The sequence below is a fragment of the Chrysemys picta genome, chromosome 1 (genome assembly GCF_011386835.1).
Source record: "Chrysemys picta bellii isolate R12L10 chromosome 1, ASM1138683v2, whole genome shotgun sequence".
NCBI lineage: Eukaryota > Metazoa > Chordata > Testudines > Emydidae > Chrysemys > Chrysemys picta.
In genome coordinates, this window is record NC_088791.1 from 39,683,487 (window position 1) to 39,707,005 (window position 23,519).

Here is a 23,519-nt window from a genome sequence, read left to right on the forward strand (position 1 = left end):
ATTACCAAAAAGCCAGACATGTCCGGGAAAAACCGGACGTATGGTAACCCTAGGTAAATCTCACCCTCAGAGATGTTCCAATAAGCTTCTTTCATAGACTAGACTCCTTAGTCTGGGACCAATCCTTTCCTCTGGTACACTTTTTGTTAGTTCTAGCTCAGATGGTAACTAGGGGATTTCTCATGACTACAGCCCCCTTTGTTCTGTTCCACCCCCTTTTATAGTTTTGGCACAAGGTGGGAATCTTTTCTCTCTGTGTCACCATCACTCCTTCTAAACGGCAAAGCCCCAGGTTTAAGATACATATCCTGTGAGACCACAAGCCTCCATTCTTACTGGCCTGACTCACAGGAAGGCTTACAAGTAAACAGAGCCATTTACAACCAATTATTCTAGTTATTGGGAGCCATCAAGATCCTAAGCCACCATTAATTGCCCTCACTTTGCATAATTACAATAGGACCTCAGAGTAATACTTCATATTTCTAGTTTTAGATACAAGAATGATATTCACACAAATAGGATGAACACACTCAGTAGATTATAAACTTTGTAATGATACCTTACAAGAGCCCTTTTGCATGAAGCATATTTCTGTTACATTATATTTACACTCATAAGCATATTTCCATAAACATGTGGAGTGCAATATCACAAAGTCATTGTTGGTATGAACTTTTAGGTTGTACTGATTTTGCTAATGTTTTTATGTGGCCTACTGTAAAACTTGGCAAATAGCTAGATGAGTTGATGTACCACCTGGAAGACCTCTGCGTATCTCTGGTTGGGAACTTGTTATGACAGTAGATTAATCCCTCAAAAATTATACACAAGCACATTAATTTGAATTCCTTACAGAGGCTTGTTTTATATCTCAGTTTCAAGCATGTAACAAAATATGGATCTTTTAAATAAATGGCTGTGCTGGAGAAATACCACCATCAATATAAACTCGACTCAACTTTAAACCATCTTCTTGGCCCTCAATTTAATTGAAGCCATTTATAAACATATTCACAAAAGTCTTAGTTAAAGACTGACCGTTTATTTACAATTGGGGTTTTGCCTCTGCAGAATATAATCAAAAGGTGAATCATTGCTGTGTCTGTGAGAAGATAACGGTAATTGATTCATGGTATAGTAATCATCATTTGTTTTAATTCACTGCAGTTGGATTAAAAGTGCAATGTCAGGTATATTCCACCAGAACATTTTGTTTCTAAGCAGTGCACTAGTGGTTTGTTTAATTATGGAAATCGAGAGATGGAAAAGACTCTAGCAGCCAGTCCATGCCTCTGCCAGTGCAGGATTGTTCCCTTTCTAATGCTCTCACAGGGCATGTCTACACTGCAGTAAAATATCGGCAGGCTGGCTCCCGGGGCTCAGGCTGCAGGGGTTCTATGTTTGCAATGTAGACGTAAGACGTTCTGCCTCGGGCTGGAGAGTCAGATTGGTTCTGCTCTCTTGCACACGGCCTCCAGCGTGGGCTTGGCCAGACAGAGAGAGGAGTGGGTTGGGCGGGGAGGGGCAGAGGGGGCAGGCACGGATCTATCTGGCCTCCCCCATAACAGTAGCGCGGCTCCAGGGCTCACATTGGACCGGTAGCCAGCGGTCACAGCGAAGGGGCGTGGCCAATGAGGAGGGGCGTGGCCTTGATATGACTTCGCCCTGTGACTGGGTGGAGGGGAACGGGCTAGGGGTGGAAGGAGGGGCCTTGGCGGCAGCGCGCCCTGATAGGACAGGGAGGTGGGCGTGGCCCTAGGGGCAGTTCGCCCTGTCATAGGATGGCGTGGTGGGCCTTGGAGGAAGCTCGCCCTGTGATAAGGCGGTGGGCGTGACATCACAATTTTGTCCCCGCGGTAGGGGGGGGTCACTGCGCCTCCCCGGGTCCGGTGGGTGAATGGCCGCGGTGCTGCGGAGTGGGCGCTGCTTCTTCCTGCCCACTCCGGTCCCGCGCGGCCTGCGCCCTCCCGGCTGCTGCAGCGACGCCATGCAGGAGCCCCCGCCATCCCCGCCCCTCGCTGCCCGGCCGGAGAGCCCGGGCCCCAGCGCAGCCCCGGGGACGGCTGCGGGCTGGCTCGGAGCGCTGCGCTTCGATAACCGGGCGCTGCGCTCGTTGCCGCTGGACCCGTCTGAGGAGAACGTGCCGCGGCAGGTGCCCGGCGCCTGTTTCTCGCGGGTGCGGCCCAGCCCGGTGCAGAGCCCGCGGCTGGTGGCCATGTCGCTGCCCGCCCTGGCGCTGCTGGGCGTGGAGCCCCCCGCGGCCGGGGCGCTGGAGGAGCTGGAGGCCGAGGCCGCGCTGTACTTCAGCGGGAACCGGCTGCTACCCGGCGCGGAGCCCGCTGCGCATTGCTACTGTGGGCACCAGTTCGGCAGCTTCGCCGGGCAGCTGGGCGACGGCGCGGCCATGTACCTGGGCGAGGTGCTGAGCCCGCGGGGCGAGCGCTGGGAGATCCAGCTCAAGGGGGCCGGGCTCACCCCCTTCTCCCGGTAACCACTCGCGGGGAGGCGCCGGGGGCGGGTGAGTCCTGCCCCTCTTCCGGCCCGGGCTGGTGGGCGCGCTGCACCCGTCCGTGGGGACAGCTGCAGGCCTCAGTCCCTGGAGCTTGTGGGTTCCCCTCCCACCTGGCCCACTGCTTTAGTGCCCCAGAACAGCCCCGGTCCCGCTGGGAGATGGCGCCAGGGGCTGCTGCAGCGGGGGAGCTCCGCGAAGTGGCTTTAAGCCTCTGCCATTCCCAGTCCTCTCTTCTCTCCTCCCCCCAGTCACTTCACCCCTGGGCAGCCCATCCCCCCATGCGTTTTGTACTGACCACAGTGTCCCCAGCCCAGAAGCCTTTGCCTGCCTGCCACTGTGGGAAATGCCTCCCAATGCCCAGGACAAGTGGAGGTGCATGCTAGTGTAGACGGGGCACTCACGTTCTCCTACCCTTGCCCCATCACGTTGTCACTGGGGTATATGATGGTGCCTGTAGAGAGAGATTAAATGGTTGCATTGTTGGCCTATTCTGGTAATGGGTGGGCCAAGAATGGGACCCATTTAACGGGTCTCCCAGTACCCTATGGCCCTGTCTAACTAGCATGCTCACGAGTGGAGCTGCAATGGTGAGCGAGTCCCCAGAAAAGTTAGTATAGTCCAGACCTTTATGAAAGGATTGAGCCAACAGCTAATAGCTTCCACTTGTATTCTTAAAAAAAAAAAAAAAAAAAAGTTCAGAGAATAAATAAAAAATGGTTGGGTAGGTTATAGACAACTCAGTGACCGCAATCATACCTTTCCAAACCAGCTGCTCACTAAGGAGCTAAAGAACTCCATATGCCAAATCTGTTATGAGTGTGATTCTTACGTTTGTAAATCCCATTATAAATAAAATCTTCAGTATATGTTTGGCAGGCCTGTCATGTGGGCCAGTGCCAGTTAACCAGTCAACATATGATTTCCCACACCAAATTATTTAATCTGTGTATACTCCTTGTCATAATCTTACTGTTTCACAGTTTCTATTTTACAAAGTCAGTTATCTAGCAGTCTCCTGTCAAGTAAACTCCTGAAAGAATGATTCCAATGCACACTTTACTAAACTTGGTGTAATACTAGCTTAGCAAAGATAAATATTTTTGTGCATCCACAAGCTCACTAAGTAATAATTTAGAAAGAGACTTCAAGGAAAGATGGTTTCTTTGCACCTCAATCAGCCATGAATAATTGTCTAATTACATTGTCAGTGATTTTTCAATCTGTTTCATGTTCTGGACCACATTTTTGAGGTACAGACCCTGTAATGTACACTTCTTAACTAGGGCCCTACCAAATTCACAGCCATGAAAAACACTTCACGGACTGTGAAATGTGGTCTCCCCCTGTGAAATCTGGTCTTGTGTGTGCTTTTACTCTATACTATACAGATTTCATGGGCGAGATCAGTATTTCTCAAATTGGGGGTCCTGACCCAAAAGGGATTTGTAGGGGGGTTGCAAGGTTTGTTTTTTTTTGGGGGGGGGGGGGTCATGGTATTGCCACCTTTACTTCTGCACTGCCTTCAGAGCTAAATGGCAGGAGAGTGGCAGTTGTTGGCCAGGCACCCTGCTCTGAAGGTAGCACCCCACCAGCAGCAGTGCAGAAGTAAGGGTCTCATGGTATGGTATTGCCACCAGGGCTGGTGCTACCATTAAGGCAAACTAGGCAGTTGCCTAGGGTGTCAAGATTTGGGGGCACCAAAAAGCGGTGCCCCCAATTTTTTTTTACAGCGTTCCTGGGCTGGGCTGCTGGCGGCGCGCTGACACGTGCGGCTCAGACTCCCTCTCCCAAAGCAGTGGCTGCTCCACTTCTCCCGCCTCCCAGGCTTGCGGCGTCTATCAGCTGTTTGGCGCCGCAAGCTTGGGAGGGGAGGAGAATTAGAGTGGAGGAGGCGGAGCAGAGTTGGGGTGGGGAGCTGCCGCATGGCTCCCCATGGGGGGGGGAGCTGCTGCAGGTGGGGGCGCCTCAGGGCGGAGGGGTGGGGTGGGGAGCTGCCGCAGGGCTGTGGGGGGAGGAGCGCAAGGTGGAAGTTTCGCCTAGGGCACGAAACTTCCTTGCACCGGCCCTGATTGCCACCCTTACTTCTGCGCTGCTGCATTCAGAGCTGGGCGGCCGAAGAGTGGCAGCTGCTGACAGAGAGCCCAGCTCTGCAGGCAGCAGTAAGGGTGGCAATACCATACCATGCCATCCTTACTTCGGTATTGCTGCTGGCGGCAATGTTGCCTTCAGAGCTGGGATCCCGGCTAGCAGTCGTCGCTCTCTAGCTGGCCAGCTCTGAAAGCAGTGCTGCTGTCAGCAGCAGTACAGAAGTAAGGGTAGCAGTACCACAGCCCTCCCCACACACAATAACCTTGCAACTCACCCCCACCACTCCTTTTTGAGTCAGGACCCCTACACTTACAAGACCATGAAATTTCAGATTTAAATTAAATATATGATTTTTTAAAATCCTGTGACCATGAAATTGATCAAAATGGACTGTGAATTTGGTAGGGCCCTACTCTTAACTCTGATTTTTCATCATCCCTACAGCAATCATAATATTTGGTTAAAAAAGATAACGTTAAGGAGTGGTACAAAAGAGCTGAGACGAAAATAAATATATTTTAGTGTGAAGGATGAAACTAATTACGTTTCCTGCATTTTGCATTTGTTGTTTCTTTCCTTCCCCAGTAGACATTCTCCCTCAAATTTTCCACCTTTGTTATTGCCAGAGCTTTGATAACAGTGGTGGTGCTAGTGTGCAACAGCCACCAATTTTTTTTCTGCTGTATTGTTTAAGCTCAGCCAGGATCTTCTCCTGGTAGTTAAAATACTGGTAGCTGCTAGCTTGTAGTTTGCATTAGTGTGGAGCGTTAGTCAGAGAAGTAGGGGGGAAACAATAGGTAAACAAGTCAAAAGGTGCTAGAGTGGATTACCTGCACAGACTGAGTCATTGATTTTTTAGCTCCTATTGTTCTATACTTTCCGGTCATTGTGCATTTTGGTCCTGTTTCTGTTTGTTTGCTATCCCTTTAATTTTGGTGATGGTCAAAAAATTGATTATATTTAAATGTATACATTAAAGCAGTGATTCTCAACTTATTTACCATTGTGAGCCACATATGTACCTCTCTGTGTTATGTGGGCTGCGTCCAAACAATATATATACACACTACATGTATGGTCCTGACGATGTCACATTGGCTGCAGCTGTGTGGTCATCGGGCCGCAAGTGGCCCATGGACTATGGGTTGAGAACCACTGCATTAAAGGCATCTGACAAAGAAAGATCTGAAACAGTGATGCAGGATAAAGGTTTTTTTAAAGTTCAGCTGGTTAAAAAAAAAACGAACTCTGAAAATTGAAGTCCTAGAATAGGCTACCGCTAGCAGAAGGAATCTCAGTTTATATCCTCTTCTACTAGCTTCAGAAGCTGTAGACATCAGGGCCAGGGGTCAGTTTGAAAACTACTGCAGTAACTTGTGTTCAGTGGTAGCTAATATACAAACTAGATTGTTTATCAGTGGTGTGAGATAACTAAACCCTGTGAATGTTTAATGTCCATTTTTTAAAGGGGGAATGGGGAAAGAAGTTACTTTTTCAGCTAATTCCAAAGTTGTAATAATTTCTTTAAAGAGACGCAGTCAACTTTGGTAGTAGACATTACTAATAAAACCTTAGATTAAGTGACTAAATTTTAAAAATTCAGTCAACTTATTTCACTTGTTTATATTTTGTGGGGTTTTTTTTGCAGTTTGGATAATGAAAATTAATGAAGCCAGTTTCACTTTTGTTTATAGGCAGTTACAATACTAGGTAAAGTTCTGCAATGCAGAAGTCGCAGAAGACTATCTACATGTTTTAAAAGCTCTTTATTAAAATTTTAAAATGGTGGGAACACTTCTGCTGGCCCTTGTGTTCCATTAACAATGTGTTTTACAGAATTTAAATATTGGGATAAGCTTAAGGAGTATACAGAAGAGATGATTGGGAAGGAGGCTATATATGTTAACTTTATTTCTACTATGAATGTTGGTATTAATACCAAAAATAAATGTTACCATTAAGGAGATAGTTTCAATTTACAATGTGTAATGCTAGGAGGAGATGTTGGGCAACTTTGGACAAGTCACTTGACTTTTGGGCCTTCGTTTCTTCACTTAGAAAATGCGGGTCATGATACCCTGCTTTTGTAAAGTGTTTTGAGATTTAGAAATGAGAAGTATTACACAAGAGCTAAGTAGTATTACTGTTTTGGTTTATAGACAAGCTGATGGTCGAAAGGTTCTGCGGTCAAGTATAAGAGAATTCCTGTGTAGTGAGGCCATGTTTCATCTAGGTATACCTACAACAAGGGCTGGAACGTGTGTAACATCTGATTCAAAAGTTGTTCGGGACATATTCTATGATGGAAATCCAAAAAATGAAAGATGCACAATTGTCCTGAGAATAGCTTCCACGTTTATAAGGTAAAGAGAAGCCTGTTTTCAAATTTTTTCTTGTTAAAACCAGCATCCTGTTTGAAATACACTATTTCCCTAACAAGACCATCTATGTATGATTCTCATTCTGGGATTTTAGTTCTTCAGTGCTACACTGGTGGAACTCTGTGTTTTCCATGGGATGCACCGGCACCTTTGTCGAATTTTTTAAGCTTCATAACATTTAAAAAAAAAATATTTTCAAGCCCTGGCAAAGAAAAGCCTTCTTTATGATACTCCTGATGCTGGTGGGTGGCTATTAGGTGGGAGAGGACTATTTTAAAGGCCACTTAATGAAGGGTTTTAGGATAAGGAATAAAATGGTCAAAATCTAGATTGTGATAAATGTAACTCTACATATTGGAGATGGACGGTAGTTCCTGCTTGAAACCATATTAGGACTCTATGGAAGATCTGTGATCCATTACAAAGTAACAAATTCCTAATGGAAGGCTGAGGAGTAGGAAATATATAAAGCTTGGAAAATCTCTTTTCCAATTTTTTGCAAGATGTCTTTCATTTGTATAGGCAGTATTTTATTTTAGTTTGCTGTTACATTTTAAAATAGGTTCACCATATAATCATTGTCTTCCGCTGAATATTTTTAAGACGCTCTTAAGAATTAGCCATTAATGCTCACTAGGGCCCCTGATTCTTCAATTGGCAGCACATGGATGCACACCTTTGCTGCGTGACGCTTCAATGGGGCTCTGTTATTTTGATGATCTCTGTCATTTGCAGGACTGGGGCCTAAATTAAGGAGATGGTACTATGGTAATAAAATTTCGAAGTGGTAGTTTCTTATTGCTGTGATATAAATGAATAAGAAGTGTCTTAATTATTTTAAAACAGGTTTGGATCTTTTGAGATTTTTAAACCTACAGATGAACACACAGGACGCAAAGGTCCCAGTGTTAACAGAAATGATATTCGAATACAGATGCTTAATTATGTGATCAGCACTTTCTATCCAGAAATCCAGCAGGCTTACTCTGACAACAGTGTTCAGAGGAATGCTGCTTTCTTCAGAGAGGTATGAGGCTGATAATTCTTTCCTTTTATAGTATTTGTAAAAGTAGGGTACAAGAACTTCATCTTGTGAAGACTATGGAGTGAGAACTTTTTATAATTTTTTTTTCTTTTGGTTATCTTAACTTTTTAATTGTTATTTTTGGAGAAAACACTCCTGATAGAACTGTATATTGAAATGTATCTAAGAGACTAGTTACCTCCTCACCAGCAAATCAAGATTCCCCTGGCTTTTGAAGAGCTGTAAAAGACTACGCATAATAAATTGAGTGCATCAGAATGTTGGGGAGTTCTGGACCCTGATTGGCTGATGATGAGGTAATGATTTAGAATGTAATAAAGGTCTCTTCTCATTTGCTAATATGAAAGGTGGAAAAAAGGATGTTGACTGAGAAGAATGTAAATTAAATGTTCACAATTTAAATGCTCAAAAGTCAGAACATTCAGTTATGGTTTCCTCAGTAATCATTACTTGAGCTGTTAGCAGATATGTAGCATTGGTGTATATATACTGCTAAATTTATGCCTTAATAGAAATATGTAATGTTGATGAGCTAAAGTTGTTGTGGGAATTATAACTAAGTTTCCTGACTGTTGTGTGCTTATACATCAAAACACTGATATTGTGTTAACACTGCTTTTCACACCGTTTACTTAGTTGTTTGTAAGGTGGTGGAAATAAGTGTATCTTCCTTTATTTCAATGAGCAAAATAAGGGGTTAAAGAAGATGAAATGCTTCTGTTTCTATTTCAGTAATTGTACATTCCAATATTATGTGTTTTCTGGAGCTCTGTCCAGTACACTCAATTTAAATACTATACCTAAATTGGGAAGCTGGAAAGTGGCCATAGGACTTGTCTCCTGGGCTTTTCTGATTTTCTTAAAGGAAGAATGAAAAGTCTTAGCCCGGCCATATGATGCAACATAAGGAGGTGTATGTGAAAGAAGAGGAATTTGCCAGTAAAACAAAACAAGCCATTTCACGTACTTGATACCTGGTTCACTGCTCCAGAAGGCTTTGTTTGAGCTGTCAAGGTTAGCAGGAACTAGCCAGCAGCTACTTTAGGAAGCTTAAAATGCCCAACAAAAATTCAGTTTTAGAATAATTTTTGTAAATGCTGCAAACAGAACTGTGTTCTGACAAGATCCCGCAAATGGATTTTTTCCCCCCACTGGATTAATCATTGATTCTTGTCAGGTCTCAAGCCTTAAACAGTTTACTTTAAATCTAGTCAGTGGAAAAAGTTTAAAAACTAGTTTGAGGTAGTAGATCTACCTCTGGCCCACCTGCCAATTATTATGGTCTTAGTCATTTTATATATAATATTGCACTCAAAAAACTACATTAAAACATTAAGATTGCATGTCAGGTTCTCAGGTTATGAAATTCCGGAATTCGGGTTGCCTGTGCAAACTTAATTTGTCCCCTTTGTGCACATGCATTACGATAATCTTCAGTTACGTGATCACATACTATTTTTTCCACAGGACCCCTGTCTCATTCAGTGCACAGGATGGATGGTGCTCTCTTGGTGACTGCTATTCAGTATTTTTTTTCTCCTCGTTTGTCAATTAATGTGTGGCCCCAGGCCTTATTAGCTGCACGCTATTCAAACCTTGCTTTGAAGACAGAATTATTAATTTCCTCATGGGTTTTTCTGTGGCATTAATCATTATTGTATCTGAATGCTTCACAAACATTAATTTATATTCACAACACACCTGTGAGATGGGGGAGTATAATTATCCCCAATTTACAGATGGGGGACTGAGGCATAGGAACTAAGGTTAAAAGTTCACTCCTTTTTGGTACTCAGTTTGAGATGCCTATGAGCTGATTTTTCAGAGTACTTAGTATTATATAGCACAACTCCCACTGACTTCAGTTGCAGTTGTGAATGCTCAGCACTGAGGAACACAGTTAGTGACCCCCTATGAAAAGTTTTGTTTAAGTGACTTTCCTATATGATGCCAGGGACTCTGTGGCCTAGACATTTATAAATCCAGTTCTCCAGGGCAGACCTTGCCCATGACTGTCCTTTCTTTCCTGCAGTCTCCTTCTTTGTTCACTACACATCTTCCTACTTCTGCACAAATGAAGCAAGGTTCCTACAAAAGAGTTTCCTTTGCTACACAACCCTGGTTCATCCCTAGAGTAAGTCCATCCTGTGTCCTGAATGAGGCAGGGGCCCTGTGGGGGAAAAATAGTATGGGATCGTGTAATTAAAGACTGAATTATAATGAATCTGCACAAGGATGCCAAATTCAGATTGCATAGGCAACTTTGATTCTGGAATTTCCTGAATTCTGTGTGTGACTTTGCAATCTTAATCTTCTTTTAACTTGGTTTGTGTGTTTTATTTCCTGGGTTTTTAAAAAAGCAAAGTGAAAACACAAATTCCATCACATGCCATCATAGACACCTATATCATCCGCAGGATTGCAACTGCTTGATTCCCAACAGACCTCTCTTGCTTGAGTTAATAGAATATATGATGGCAGTAATAGGTTGTCGTCATTTCTGTGGACCAGCAGTAGAGAGGGCACTTTGCCAGTGGGTTTCACAGATATGTGGTGACAGCCTAGGAACACTGAGGCTTAGGAATCTCGGGTTGCATTCCAGGTTCTGGAGGGGATTGTGTTCAAGTGGGCGGGCACAGGCTCTATGCCCATTCCACCTAAACTTGGCCCCGTCCCATTCTCTCCAACCTTTCACTGTCCCAGTCCTATCTATTTCCATCCCAGACTCCTCATCCCAATCTCCACTCCTTAAACATCTTGTCCCTGCTGACTTAGTAAATCCTAGTCTTGCTCCTCCAGGCTCCCACCACCAATGCCAGTGAACTTGCGTAGCCAGTCCCTGTTTCCACCACCTTGCTCTTCATCCAGTCTGTTTCATGCTCCCACCTGCTGGCTCCCAATTTCCCACACATGCTTTCCCACCTGGCTCCTAGACCCATGCCTCACATATACCCTATGTCCCTATTTCCCTCTCCCCATCTTCCTGGCAGTTTCATCCACCTCCCCACAACCTCCTTTCCCAAACTTCTCCTGTCTTCCCCTCCCCCCGGTTCATCTCTTGTACCCTCCATATTCAAATCAGTCAGCTTCCTCCTCTACGCTGCCTGGGCCCAGCAGAGGAGTCATTGAGAGTGCAGGAGAGCAGCCTTCCTGTTCTCTCAGCTCAAGTGGCAGGACCCAGCATGGTACACAACAATTCAGAGCTGCAATTGCAGGGAAAGTCCTGCTCCAGCCTCAGGCTGGAGCTTGCTCAGTTCAGACAATCTTTGGAGATTTCAGCTGCTAAAATCTAAGTTGCTACTGAGTACAGAATCATAGAAATGTAGGGCTGAAAGGGACCTCAAAAGGTTGTGCAGACCATCCTCCAGCACTGAGGCAGAATTAAGTATACCTAAGCCCTCCCTAATAGAAGTTTGTCTAATCTGTTCTTAAAAACATCAAATGATGAGGATTCCACAACCTTCCTTGGTAACCTGTTCCAAGTGTCAGCTGTCACTTTTCATAGGCTTATTACTTGGCCAAACTTGGGTATGTTTTCACGGGGATTGCAAAAGGCACATCTAATACATATGCCACCCTCTTCCAAATTTCATGTCTCTGCTCCAAAGCATAGGGGTGCAAGAACTTTTCAAAGAAAAGGTCACCAGTGTTTTTTAACAAGCGCAAAACAACATATTTTTCTCCTTGGAAATGACTGATAGTTTTCACAAAAATTCAGCCTGAGGCAGGCACCTGACATTTAAATTTCAGACCAGACTGTTAAAGTTTTGGCAGTTACAAGCAACTGAAAATAGGGTCTTATAATGGAAGTGTTGGACAACCTTAATAGGCATCACTTTGTGCCCTGCCTATAATATATAAAATGCTTTTGCCACCTCTTTTACACTGTGAAGGAAACTGACTAAATAAGAGAAATAGCAAAAGTGTGTGCATTTGATATCACTTTGTGTATAGAGAAAACAGATTTCTCTCTTTTTCAAATCTTTGTTATAGTAGTTTTAGATGTTATTTTTAACAAGGGTAAAATGTAAACAGGCGTTTTAAAGTGGTGGGTTTCTGTTACGTATAATAACATATTTCCCAAGCTCTTTTTGTAAAAATCAATAAGTGTAGAAATTGGTGATGGAGAGAAGTGTTAAATGAAGCTAGAACACAGACAACCTCATTCTAATCAGCGCACAGTTCTTGAATGATCCATGTTTTAACTGCATTAGAAGCTTTTCATTGGCAGTTTAAAAAAAAACCAACAAAACTTTGCTAGAATAACAAATCATTTTATGCAGTGACACAGTGCAGTTCACATTTCTTTATCATTATGATGGGGGCTTTTGTTTTCAGTAGCCTGGATCTCATCTTTGTGCTTCATTTTACTTTGTGGTGGTATCTCATCTCTCTGGCATAGAGCCATAGTGCAGAGTGTGGCCACTTGCACTTGTTTATAGCGTATTACTAATCAGTTCTGTGCACATGTAGCTACTTGGAGTATCTTGTGTCATATGGCTTTTTACCGCCTATCTGAGCAGTGTGGAAACCATATAAAGTGTTTTGCTTGAAAGCATTACAATGCATGCCAGCGAGGAACATGGAAAATGGTGGTGAGGGGAATGCATAAAGTTAAGGTTTCCAAAATGTTGGCATTCTAAACCCTTCTTTCTGTTTCTCTAACTTCCTGGAACTTTGTTCCTGGGGCTGAAATTTTCCAGGCTTTATCTCTGCCCCAGTTGGTTGATTTTGATGAAAGTTTAAGCAAAGACAGTCTGTCATTTTTGAGAATGAGGTTTGTGTAAAGATGGCTTTCCTGTTATAAAAACACTTTTGCTACCTTAGACAGCTCTAGAAGGAAGGATAGGAAGTTTTATATTTGACAAGTTGATAGCTGTTTCGGAGGAGAAGTCAGTGCTCTGATGCAAATAGGTTTTGATTTGAACAGGTTTTGAGGATTTGAAAATCATAGTTCATGTCATGTGATTTTATAATGATAGCAGTTCAATAATAGATTTACACATTAGTTTTATTTTAAAAGTGAAAAAAACTTTTTCTTAAAACAGACTTAATTTTGGTTGGCAGATAGTACTGAAATGAAGAAATTGATAAGTTATTTAAAAATATTGCACCCCTTTCTCTATGCACTATACCTCATCTAACCTGTTTACTGCAGAAGCAATACTATGGAAAAGTAATTAAAAACTATAATGCATGGATACAATGAGGAAGAGTTCAGCTTGTACGTGAAACTTCAATTTTGGCATTTCCTGACTTTTTTGCTTAACTTTGCATCTTTATTGTTTCCTTAGCATAGTTAAGGAATCTGATATTCCCCTACCAAAAAGTCGAACACTGATGATCCTTGTATAACACTTCTTCGTTTTTCTAAATCTTTGTAAGTTTTATTTCCCCCCCCCCCCCCAAATTGCACTTCCTCTTATGGGGAAATCATATAGTTCTTGCTCTGGAATTAGAAGTGGGCAACAGGAGATATTTGTTGCAAAGACTGGAATAATGAAGGTTTATTCAATTTGGATAATTTTTAGCTAAAGGGGGTTTCCTTAGTCTAGTGGTTCTGACCTTTTGTTAGAAGCCCTCTTTGTGATTCTTGGACAGGTGCCCTTAGTTTCATCATGTATTAGTAGTCACTTCCCTTGTTCTTTCACTCCTAGCCTCTTGCATCGTTTTTTTTTTTCCCGTTCTCTGGTTCCCACTTCTTCCAGCTCGCCATTAACAAATTCACTGGCAGGCTTCCATAAGGGAGCCATTGTGACTCATAGGGCCAAGTTGTATGGGCTGGTTTGTCAGTTAAGATAGATGTAGTAGGAAAGAAAATGGCATGGGGAAAAAATTGGGAGTAGAAAATAGGGTTATAATGAACAAAGGAAACAGACACACAGCATTTAGGCTAATGAAACTTATTTTATTTATACATCCTGAGGGCCAGATCCTGCTTCCATTGAAGTCAATATGAATTTTATTTATTGATATTTATTTCAGTAGGAGCAGACCTTTAGTTTGGGGGAGATGCTGATAAAACGTTGCTGCTGCTGGGACTTGGGCTAAATCGCTGTTTGCTTTTGGGGAGATAACTAGGTTAGTGGAGCAGAAGGCCATACTTCAGTGAAAGTAGCTTTTTTCCCCCCTGAATTTCAAGCCCTACAGTATAATGCAGTCGTATCTTGTAAAATAACACTGTTTAGGTTAAAATGATCGATCCCTTGAAATATATAGAAATGTCTAAGTCGTAATCAAAGTTGAAGTGTTTGTTTCTTAGGTAACAAAGCGGACAGCAAGGATGGTTGCTGAATGGCAATGTGTTGGATTTTGCCATGGTGTGCTGAATACAGATAATATGAGCATAGTAGGACTTACTATTGACTATGGCCCTTTTGGGTTTATGGACAGGTCAGTATAGTTTAATTACCTGGAATGTACAACTGTGTGTTTGCTGTGCAAAATAATCCTCATGCTTTTCCTGATTGCTTTCATTCCTTTTCAACATCCTCCTAAGTGGATTTATTGCGCCTTATATGTGGCGAGTCCAATTAAGTTAGCCCTAATTGTTTTATATTCCTTGACATAACCATTTCTAACCTTCTGGCATTGTCACATCTGTATATGTATAACTTGTTCATTTTCTAGTATGGTTCTTTTCTGTATTTGAAAGGTCTTGGGTTTACTCTAAGGAAAGGCAAAGCAAGCACATGCTTAGATTCATAGTTTTGGAGGAATGTCAGAACTAAAAGCACTCTTCCTTCTTGCACTTTCTAGTCTCCTAAAGGATCTAACACAGTAGTTACTCTCAGTTAACTAGAAGAAGACTGCTAACCATTTCTTTTTTATCTGTAGATATGACCCAGAACACATTTGCAATGGTTCAGATAATGCAGGGCGCTATGCTTATAACAAACAGCCGGAGATCTGCAAGTGGAATCTAGGGAAGCTTGCTGAAGCTTTAGTCCCAGAACTGCCCTTGGAGATCAGTGAACTCATTCTCAAAGAGGAGTATGATGCAGAATTTGAGAGGCATTATTTGCAGAAGATGAGGAAGAAGCTAGGTCTCATTCATTTGGAATTAGAAGATGATGATAAATTGGTGTCTGAACTTCTAGAAACTATGCATCTCACAGGTTAGTGATGAAAACAGGACATAACTTGGTTGTCTTGTGTCCTACATTAGAAAAATAACTGATCAGAGAATCCTATTCCACTGACCACAAATGAACCTTCCTTCAAAAAGTTGGATGTATCTAGTAGAAACAAATTAGACTATAAACTTTAAGTTGAAGTTAAATTAGACTGTCTTATGTCTGAACAATAAAATCTTGTGTTCAGGTGGAGACTTTACAAATACTTTCCGTTTGCTGAGCTCTTTCTTGGGCGGTTTGGATCCTCTAAAATTGGAAGATTTCCTGGAAAAGATTGCCACACAGTGTGCTTCCATGGAAGAACTAAAAGTTGCTTTCAGGCCTCAGATGGATCCAAGGTACGACTGAAGTAAACAATGACAATTTTGAATCGTGTTTTCAGGCATACTATCAATATATAGCTGGTTTTTGTATGCTTTTTAATGTTTAAATGAGTTTAGTGATCATTAAAGGTGCTGGAGTGACAGTCTGACTATCCACAGACCGGGAATATAAGATCAACAGCAGTGCAAGTTTTCCTGTGTTGCCCTGCCAGGACATTTTAACCCTGGCTTGAGAGACTAGTTGTCTTTTTCCACATTTGGCTTCTCTGCTGAGGTGTGTCAAATTTAGTAGTTTTGTGGTAAGTATACAATTCACTAAGAACTGGATTTAAATCACCAAAACCCCTTTCACATGTACTGTTAACAAGCTGAGCTATCTCAGCTTTCAATCTTTCAATCACTGTGCTAAATTTATTAGATGCTCTGTATACTGTTACAAATCCCCAGAACTATCCAGTTTCCATGTTTAGGGCCAGATTCAGTGGTACGCTCCAGCTGCTCTGCACCATTAAGCAGAGCAGCTATAAACCTGACTCAGGGTGGCCAGTTGCATCAGGATTACAGCTGCTTTGCATCACAGAAACAGTGGAAAGTAGAAAGAGCATTCTAGTGAAACTGCCCCTTAGTGTTCTCCATTGTTTCTAGTATGCTAGATTTTATATATTTTTCTAGGAACGATTGTTTCCCTGTTTATTTGGCAGACATTTTGTGTGCCTAGTGCTGCAGAAGCCAACATAATTACATTTACCTTTTTCCTCAGAATTGTCAGTGTGAATAAAAAAGTGTCTGTCTGTTAATTAAGTTCTACTCGGAGCAGTAGGAATGGTCACACATTTCTGATGTCACACCGAGATGCTGATGGTTGTTTATCACTTTGGAGTAGATGGGCAGTTGAGTTCCAGCAATGATGTGGTAAATTGAAAAAGGAGGAAATTAATACTTAAGAAGCCAATTGATATTACTAGATTATGATTTCAAGGTAGACCAAATCTGGAGCCTAAACATAAATCTTGTAATAAGGATTAAATCTGTTGATTATACATGAGTCAGTCCTTTTGGGATACTATAGTCAGACTTTGTACAGAGGAGCAGAAGAAGTAATGAATAAATCACAGTAGTATGAAAGCAAAGCTTTTTAATGCAGTACTGGGTTTGCGCCACAGCTCATAGAGAGCCGAGAAGCGATACACTGAGTGCAACAACTGTTATACCACAGCACTCCAGTGATGGTTGCTTTAGGCATATGTAGATCAGATTTGGAGGGTAATTTATATAGACTGAACAATCAAAACCGCTAGATAATGTTCCCATTTATGCTATCCTATTATATTTAATTATCTTTAGTGATGAGTTGTCCTTTAGCTACTAGGTGCTGATGAGGTTTTTTTGTCCTTTAATTACTTTCTATGTGTGCATTAATGAAAGAAGTTTAGAAAATGATTTTGAGATTTCCATTTGTATTGATGTGGCATGACAAAAACAAATGTTTACTTAAACTGGGAGAAGGAGGAGAAGGCAGCTGAATAAGTGATAAAACTGTTGGACAGCTCACACTAACACAATCCAACAGTGTACAGCTTTTAGAAACCTAATAAAAACCACACCAAAATAACTTAGACTCATAGACTTTAAGGTCAGAAGGACCATTATGATCATCTGGTCTGACCTCCCGCATGATGCAGGCCACAAAGCCGTCCCTACCCTTTCCCTTGACTCTGCTGTTGAAGTCCCCAAATCCTGTGGCTTAGAGACTTCAATTAGCAGAGAATCCTCCTGCCATCGATCCCTGCCCCATGCTGCGGAGGAAGGCGAAAAACCTCCAGGGCCTCTGCCAATCTACCCTGGAGGAAAATTCCTTCCCGACCCCAAATATGGCGATCAGTAAAACCCCGAGCATGTAGGCAAGATTCTCCAGCCTCACCCTCATTTGCCATTATACTATTTACCTGCCATGGCACGCTGTTCCTCTGACTAAAATCACGTTATCCCCTTAAACCATTCCTTCCATAAACTTATCTAACTTAATCTTAAAACCAGACAGGTCCTTCGCCCCCACCGTTTCCCTAGGAAGGCTCTTCCAATATTTCACCCCTCTGACGGTCAGAAACCTTCGTCTAATTTCAAGCCTAAACTTCCCCGCGGCCAGTTTATACCCATTCGTTCTCGTGTCCACATTAGTACTGAGCTGGAATAATTCCTCTCCCTCCCTGGTATTTATCCCTCTGATATATTTAAAGAGAGCAATCATATCTCCCCTCAGCCTTCGTTTGGTCAGGCTAAACAACCCGAGATCTATTAACAATAGTAACTCCTGTCCTCTAATAAATTAGTCCTGTTAACCATTAGCATATCTTTTTAGCAGAGTATATTAGTCATTATCCAATAAATTAGTTGAATTACATATTTTAGGTATGTTTTGTCCATAGTCCTTTATGGCAGAATAGGATAAAATATAACAAGTCTGAGATTATATTACTGTGTGCTGTATGATTATATAGCAATACCATTGTGTTAATTCCCCACTCTTCTAAAGTGTTTTTGCTTTCTTTTCTATGATACTATGTTGTTTGTATTACAGTAGTACCTAGGGTCCCTATGTAAAAGTGAAATCCCATTATGCTTGGCACTTTACAAACACGAGGCTGCAATTTTCAAAGCTGTCTAGGGCATTTAGACACACAACTCATTAATTTCAGGGGGGAATTGTGCATCTAAATCCCCTAGATGGCTGTGAATTCTCAGCCTTACAATCTAGGTTTGACATAACACAAGAAGTGGATTAAACAAATGGGAGGAGGAGATAACAGTAACATTAATTTACTTTTGAATAATAAGATATAGTCTTTATTGTGGGATACAGGGTATTTAGCTTTGCTGACAAAAAACAAGGTTACTTTGCTTGCTTGCTAAAGTAGTCTGGCTACAAAAAGCCCGTCCTTGCCTGTTACTGTGAGTTTAATGTCTGATATAATTTTCCTCTTCCCTGCAGACAACTTTCCATGATGCTAATGTTGGCTCAGTCTAATCCTCAACTGTTTGCATTAATTGGAACAAAAGCTAATATAAATAAAGAATTAGACCGCATAGAACAGTTTTCTAAACTGCAGCAATTAACAGCAGCTGACTTACTGAGTAGAAATAAAAGACACTGGAAAGAATGGCTGCAGAAGTACAGGTGAGATTATTAAATATTGCCTGCAATACATTTGTGCTGTCATATCTACAGTAGAACCTCAGAATTACGGATTCCTCGGGAATGGAGGTTGTCCGTAACTCTGAAATGTTTGTAACTGCACAAGAGGTTCTGGGATGCTCCTCAGGGCGGACTGCTCAGAGCAGGGGCTCACAGCTTTGTCTGTGAACTTCAACGTCTTCACCTCCTACTCCTGGGGAAATTCTGCACACAGTATTTAAAATTCTGCATATTTTATTTGTCAAAATAACACTAAATAATCAGGCCAGTTTCAATTATTTTGGTAATTTATTTCAAAATACCTGTCAGCGACTGTCTGACCCAAAAAAAAAAATCCCCCAGGAGTAGAGAGTTAAAGAAACCCCTGTTTTTCTGCCCCCTCAGAGCCCAGAAGGGGGGCCAGACACCTGCATCCCCTACCCCCCAGAGCCCAGCTGTGGGGCATGCCCTCAGCCCAGACACCCGCACTCCCTCCACCCCCAGAGACCAGCTGCGGGGTGTCCCCCAGCCAGACACCCCAGAGCCCAGCTACAGAGCCCCCCTGCTCAGACACTCGCACCCTCTCTCCCCCCCCCTCCTCCAACTGCCCCCAGCAGCATCTTTTATTTGCGAGCTGGGCTCTGCCGGGTCCAGCAGCCCCTAGTGGCGGGCAGCAGCTCTACAGCCCATTTCTGTGGGAGAAAAAGGAAATTCTGTGCACACAACATTAAATTCTGCATGCGCAGTGGCGCAGAATTCCCCCAGGAGTAATCTGCTACCTGTAAGTGGCTGCCCAGCGAGTGGGGAATGGGGATAGACAGATGGTTCTAGCCACCTCACTACAAGGGTGATGTGTGAGGCACCCTGGGGCACTACAGCGTCAGTGGGAGCACGGTGCAGGCTATGGCCCCTTAAAATTGAGCTGCTGATCCAGAGTGTAGCATGCAGGCAGGAGATTGGGCTCCGGGTCAGGTTCCAGCAGGAGCTCAGGAAGTTTCTTTCCCGGGCTGGGACTGAGCTTGCAGGCTTGTCCCCCTGCTGACCACAGGGGGAGTGTGGGGAACCTGCACCCATGGCTTACAGGAAAGCGGTGCAGACCCCAGTGCTGCTCCTGCTCGGGGGCTCACAGCTGTGCCTGTGAACTTCAGCGTCTTCACCTCCTATCTGTAAGCGACTGCCCCCCGGGTGACGAATAGGGGGTGGAGGTGGGGACAGGCAGCCCAGATGTGCCTACCTTTAAGATGCAATATAGGCACAGTACAGTATTCGCTGGGGGTGGGGGGAGGGGGAGTTCGTTTTGGGGTTTTTTTTGTCTCTGCTGTTGCCTGATTGCTTAATTCCAGTTCCACATGGTGTCCGGTTGACCAGTAAGTCCGTAACTCTGGTGTTCATATCTTTGAGGTTCTACTATACTGAGCAACAGTACATAGCCCTCTACAAATAGAAGACAGCATGGCCCCAGCCTCAAAAGCTTTACAACATAGAACAGATGTAGGTGATGCCAAAAAAAAAAAATAGAATGTGAATAATTTACAAAAGTTAGAATAAAACACCCACATGTTCAATAATAATTTTCCGTGGAAATTTCATAAGTTAATTAGTATTAAATCCAGTTTGGTGCATTGGTACACAGACATACAGACATTTGGATGAAATTGTGTATTTTGACTTTGTTAATTCTAACATATACCTAAACTTGATTGTATTAGTTTGGATCGTTAGTAAATATATTACCAAAACATGACTTACACCAGAGCTGTCCAACCTTTAGGGTAGTTCACCCATCTAATACTTCTTGGCCTGAGGCAAAAATCCACACAATAATAGATAATATTCAATACTCTTACTGCCAAGATGTATTGTATTTGAATTTAGAAAAGCATGTGGGGAGCATAAGGTAAAGCAAGACAATGGGGCCCACATTCTCTTTACCCCTAAGGCCACTTGGTGCTTTATAGAAGTGCCAAAAGACTTTAAGATAGCTGGAGATTCCCGACAGAGAAATCCTCCTGTGAAGGTAGGAATTTCTGCTGGCCCAGAGCTGGTAGGGTTGGTATAGTGTAGCTGCCTATTACTCCAGCAGGGTAAGTTAGGGCAGGTGAAGTCGTGCTTTAACTTGTGATGGCAGTCACAGCTGGCTTCCTGTGACTGATCCTCTTCACTACAGCTGAGAACTGTAGCAGGAGTAAGTACCAGTCATAGATCTGATTCTTGACTGTATCCCATCTCTCTACTATTGTAAGAATGCAAGAAACTTAAATATACAATAAAGTGCATAGAAAAGCTTCAGAGTTGATTCCTGAAAGTGCAGGAATATTCATATGATGACTTATGCGGTATGTTTTACTTGTCAAGGCTTCAAATAAGCAATGATATTTTCAAAAATGTGAAGTCTTCAAGAGAAATGTGTATGCTTGCCACTTAGCACATGCTGTACTTCAATTTGCTGCATCTAATGGACTGTGAAACAGGTTCTTAACTGAGGTGGGAGGTAGAGTTTTTGTAGATTAAATTTAAAAATGGCTGAGCTTTCCAGACCAACAGGGAGGATCCTAGGCCATGTTCTCATCTTGAAATTCCCATTTTTGCTTGCTAATTCAGGAAAATGGGTCCAAATTTTAAAAACAGAATCTTGAAGCAAACAAAATTCTTAATTTGTTTCTTCTTGCTTATTTTCAGAGTCCGATTAGAAAAAGAGATAGAAAGTGTTAGTAATGCTGATGTCTGGAATGCTGAACGTGTGAAGATTATGAATTCAAACAATCCAAAATATATCTTGAGAAATTACATTGCTCAGAATGCCATTGAAGCAGCTGAAAATGGAGACTTCACAGAGGTACAGTATTACTATTCAACATTGCTGTATATGCATGATACTTCAGAAAATCCTCCAAGGAATTTTACAGTCCAGATTACATGTTGTATAACATGCAGCAAGATTAAAAGAGAAAAAAATATAATATGATGGGCCAATTTTTTTTTTATTTTTTTTTATTTTTGAGCTAGGTGGTCTGGTGACTACAACATGAGGCAAGGAGCTAGGAACTTCTGATTTTTCAACCCCTGCTCTGCACTGATTGGCTGCGGAACTGTGGGCATTTTTGCATCTATAAAATGGATACTTAACTCACAAGAGTGTTGAGGATTAGTTTGTACTTAAAACCCTACTTGCCAAATGGAGTTTTAAAACGTGATAACTTTTGATCCTATTTAGCTCAACGTTATGTTTAAATATTACAGTGTCCAGATACAATTTAACATATGTATAGTATTGATTCTAATGTAAAGGTGTTCAGGTACTTTATTTTGAATAATATAAGCCTGCCAATTGCTGTTACTCATACCGAGTTCTATGCAGGCTACAATAGATGATAAAATAATTGCAGATCTCCATTTTCAGTTTAGATAACACCAGTGTATCACATGTTATTTCATCTTTCATTTGTGGCTCTTCATAGGCTGCTTATCCATTAAATACAGTTTTTCAGATTTATTTGAACCTATTGAAGGTTCAGTTTTTACTTTTTAATTTCTTACTGCAACGTTGCGGTTTTCTCCCTAGGTAAGAGAGGTTTTGAAACGCTTGGAAAATCCATTTGAAGAGACAGAAGATCTCACTGAGGTACAGGAAGATCAAGAAGAGGAGGAAACAGTTGCAGCAGCTGCCACTTGTGCTCCAGTGACCAGCAGCAGACTTCCATATAGCAGTAAACCGCCACTCTGGGCTTCAGAACTCTGTGTTACGTGATCTTCATAATGGCCTTGTTTTATTTTTCACTGTAAGCTGGAGATGCTGATCCTTCTTCAGTAGTGGAGAATCAAACAAGGCAAAATCAAAGTGCTGTTAAGTCATTGAAACAGTTCATTTGGATGTATCTACAACCACACTTGAGCAGCAATGCTTATTTTGACACAATCATGGATCATAGGTTTAACGGACCAATGACAATCAACAGTCCATGTACATTGTTAGATTAATGTTTGGGGAGCTGAACAACTTTCTTTTCTCCTCACAACATTGTAATTAGTGATGTCTTAGGTGTAGGCACACAGTGATCCTTGAACATCCAAATGTAACTGTTTTTATGTGACGACAAAAATAACAAATCAGAAATCTGATATATTTTTGACTGATGATGAATTAACAGTACTTATTCCCAAAATGTGGTTAATGCTTTTACTCTGCAGGGATGTTTGATCCTCTTTAATGGAGGAGTAAGCTTATCATTGCTTATCTGAAGCTATGATTCCTTTAACTGAGTAGTTCCTTTCTTGTGAACCTTCATATTAACATCAGTCATTTTTTTTAGAGAATTTTTTTGCAAACTGGGGGGGGAGGAAAAGCAACTGAGTATAATTTTTTTATAATATACAGTATAGAAATCAGAATTGAGGGGGACTATACTTATTTGCACTCGAAAGTCCTAGCAGACAAATATATTTAGCTTTAACATGTTTGTGTGTGATACACACGTACAAATATTTATTAAAATCTTGGACTGCAGCTTGTAAGTCAGTTGACCTAAACAAGATCACTTTGCCAACTTAGCTTGTTCCCTATAAACTACCCAGTACTTAATATAAGCGTTCATTATCTATGATTATTTATGCTGTTGACACAGTCCCGTCTACATTAAACTGGCAGATGTGTACTTGTTCAACATTATTCAATGCGACTTGTGTAACTTAGTCTTCAATCCATCCATCATCATCACAATCTCTGGAAATGTTACTTTGAAAGCTGCCATTCTAGTATTCTTATTTGCTAATATTTGGGGTGGCAATGTCCGAGAATATACAAATTATGCTCCTATTTCCTCTCTTGTTGACTTTATGCAGTTTTGGTTCTGTATTTTGAT

The 23,519-nt window shown here is 42.0% G+C and overlaps 1 protein-coding gene across 1 annotated transcript; it reads left to right on the forward strand.

The window, feature by feature from the left end:
• The first annotated feature begins 1,851 nt into the window (after positions 1–1,851).
• SELENOO (selenoprotein O) lies at positions 1,852–23,312 on the forward strand. Its single transcript, XM_008172893.4, has 9 exons — positions 1,852–2,490; positions 6,763–6,966; positions 7,831–8,011; positions 14,292–14,422; positions 14,867–15,147; positions 15,353–15,503; positions 18,478–18,663; positions 21,340–21,496; positions 22,223–23,312. Exons 1-9 carry the CDS (start codon positions 1,901–1,903, stop codon positions 22,415–22,417), a joined length of 2,076 nt encoding a protein of 691 aa, XP_008171115.3. The 5' UTR covers positions 1,852–1,900; the 3' UTR covers positions 22,418–23,312.
• The last annotated feature ends 207 nt before the right edge of the window (positions 23,313–23,519 follow it).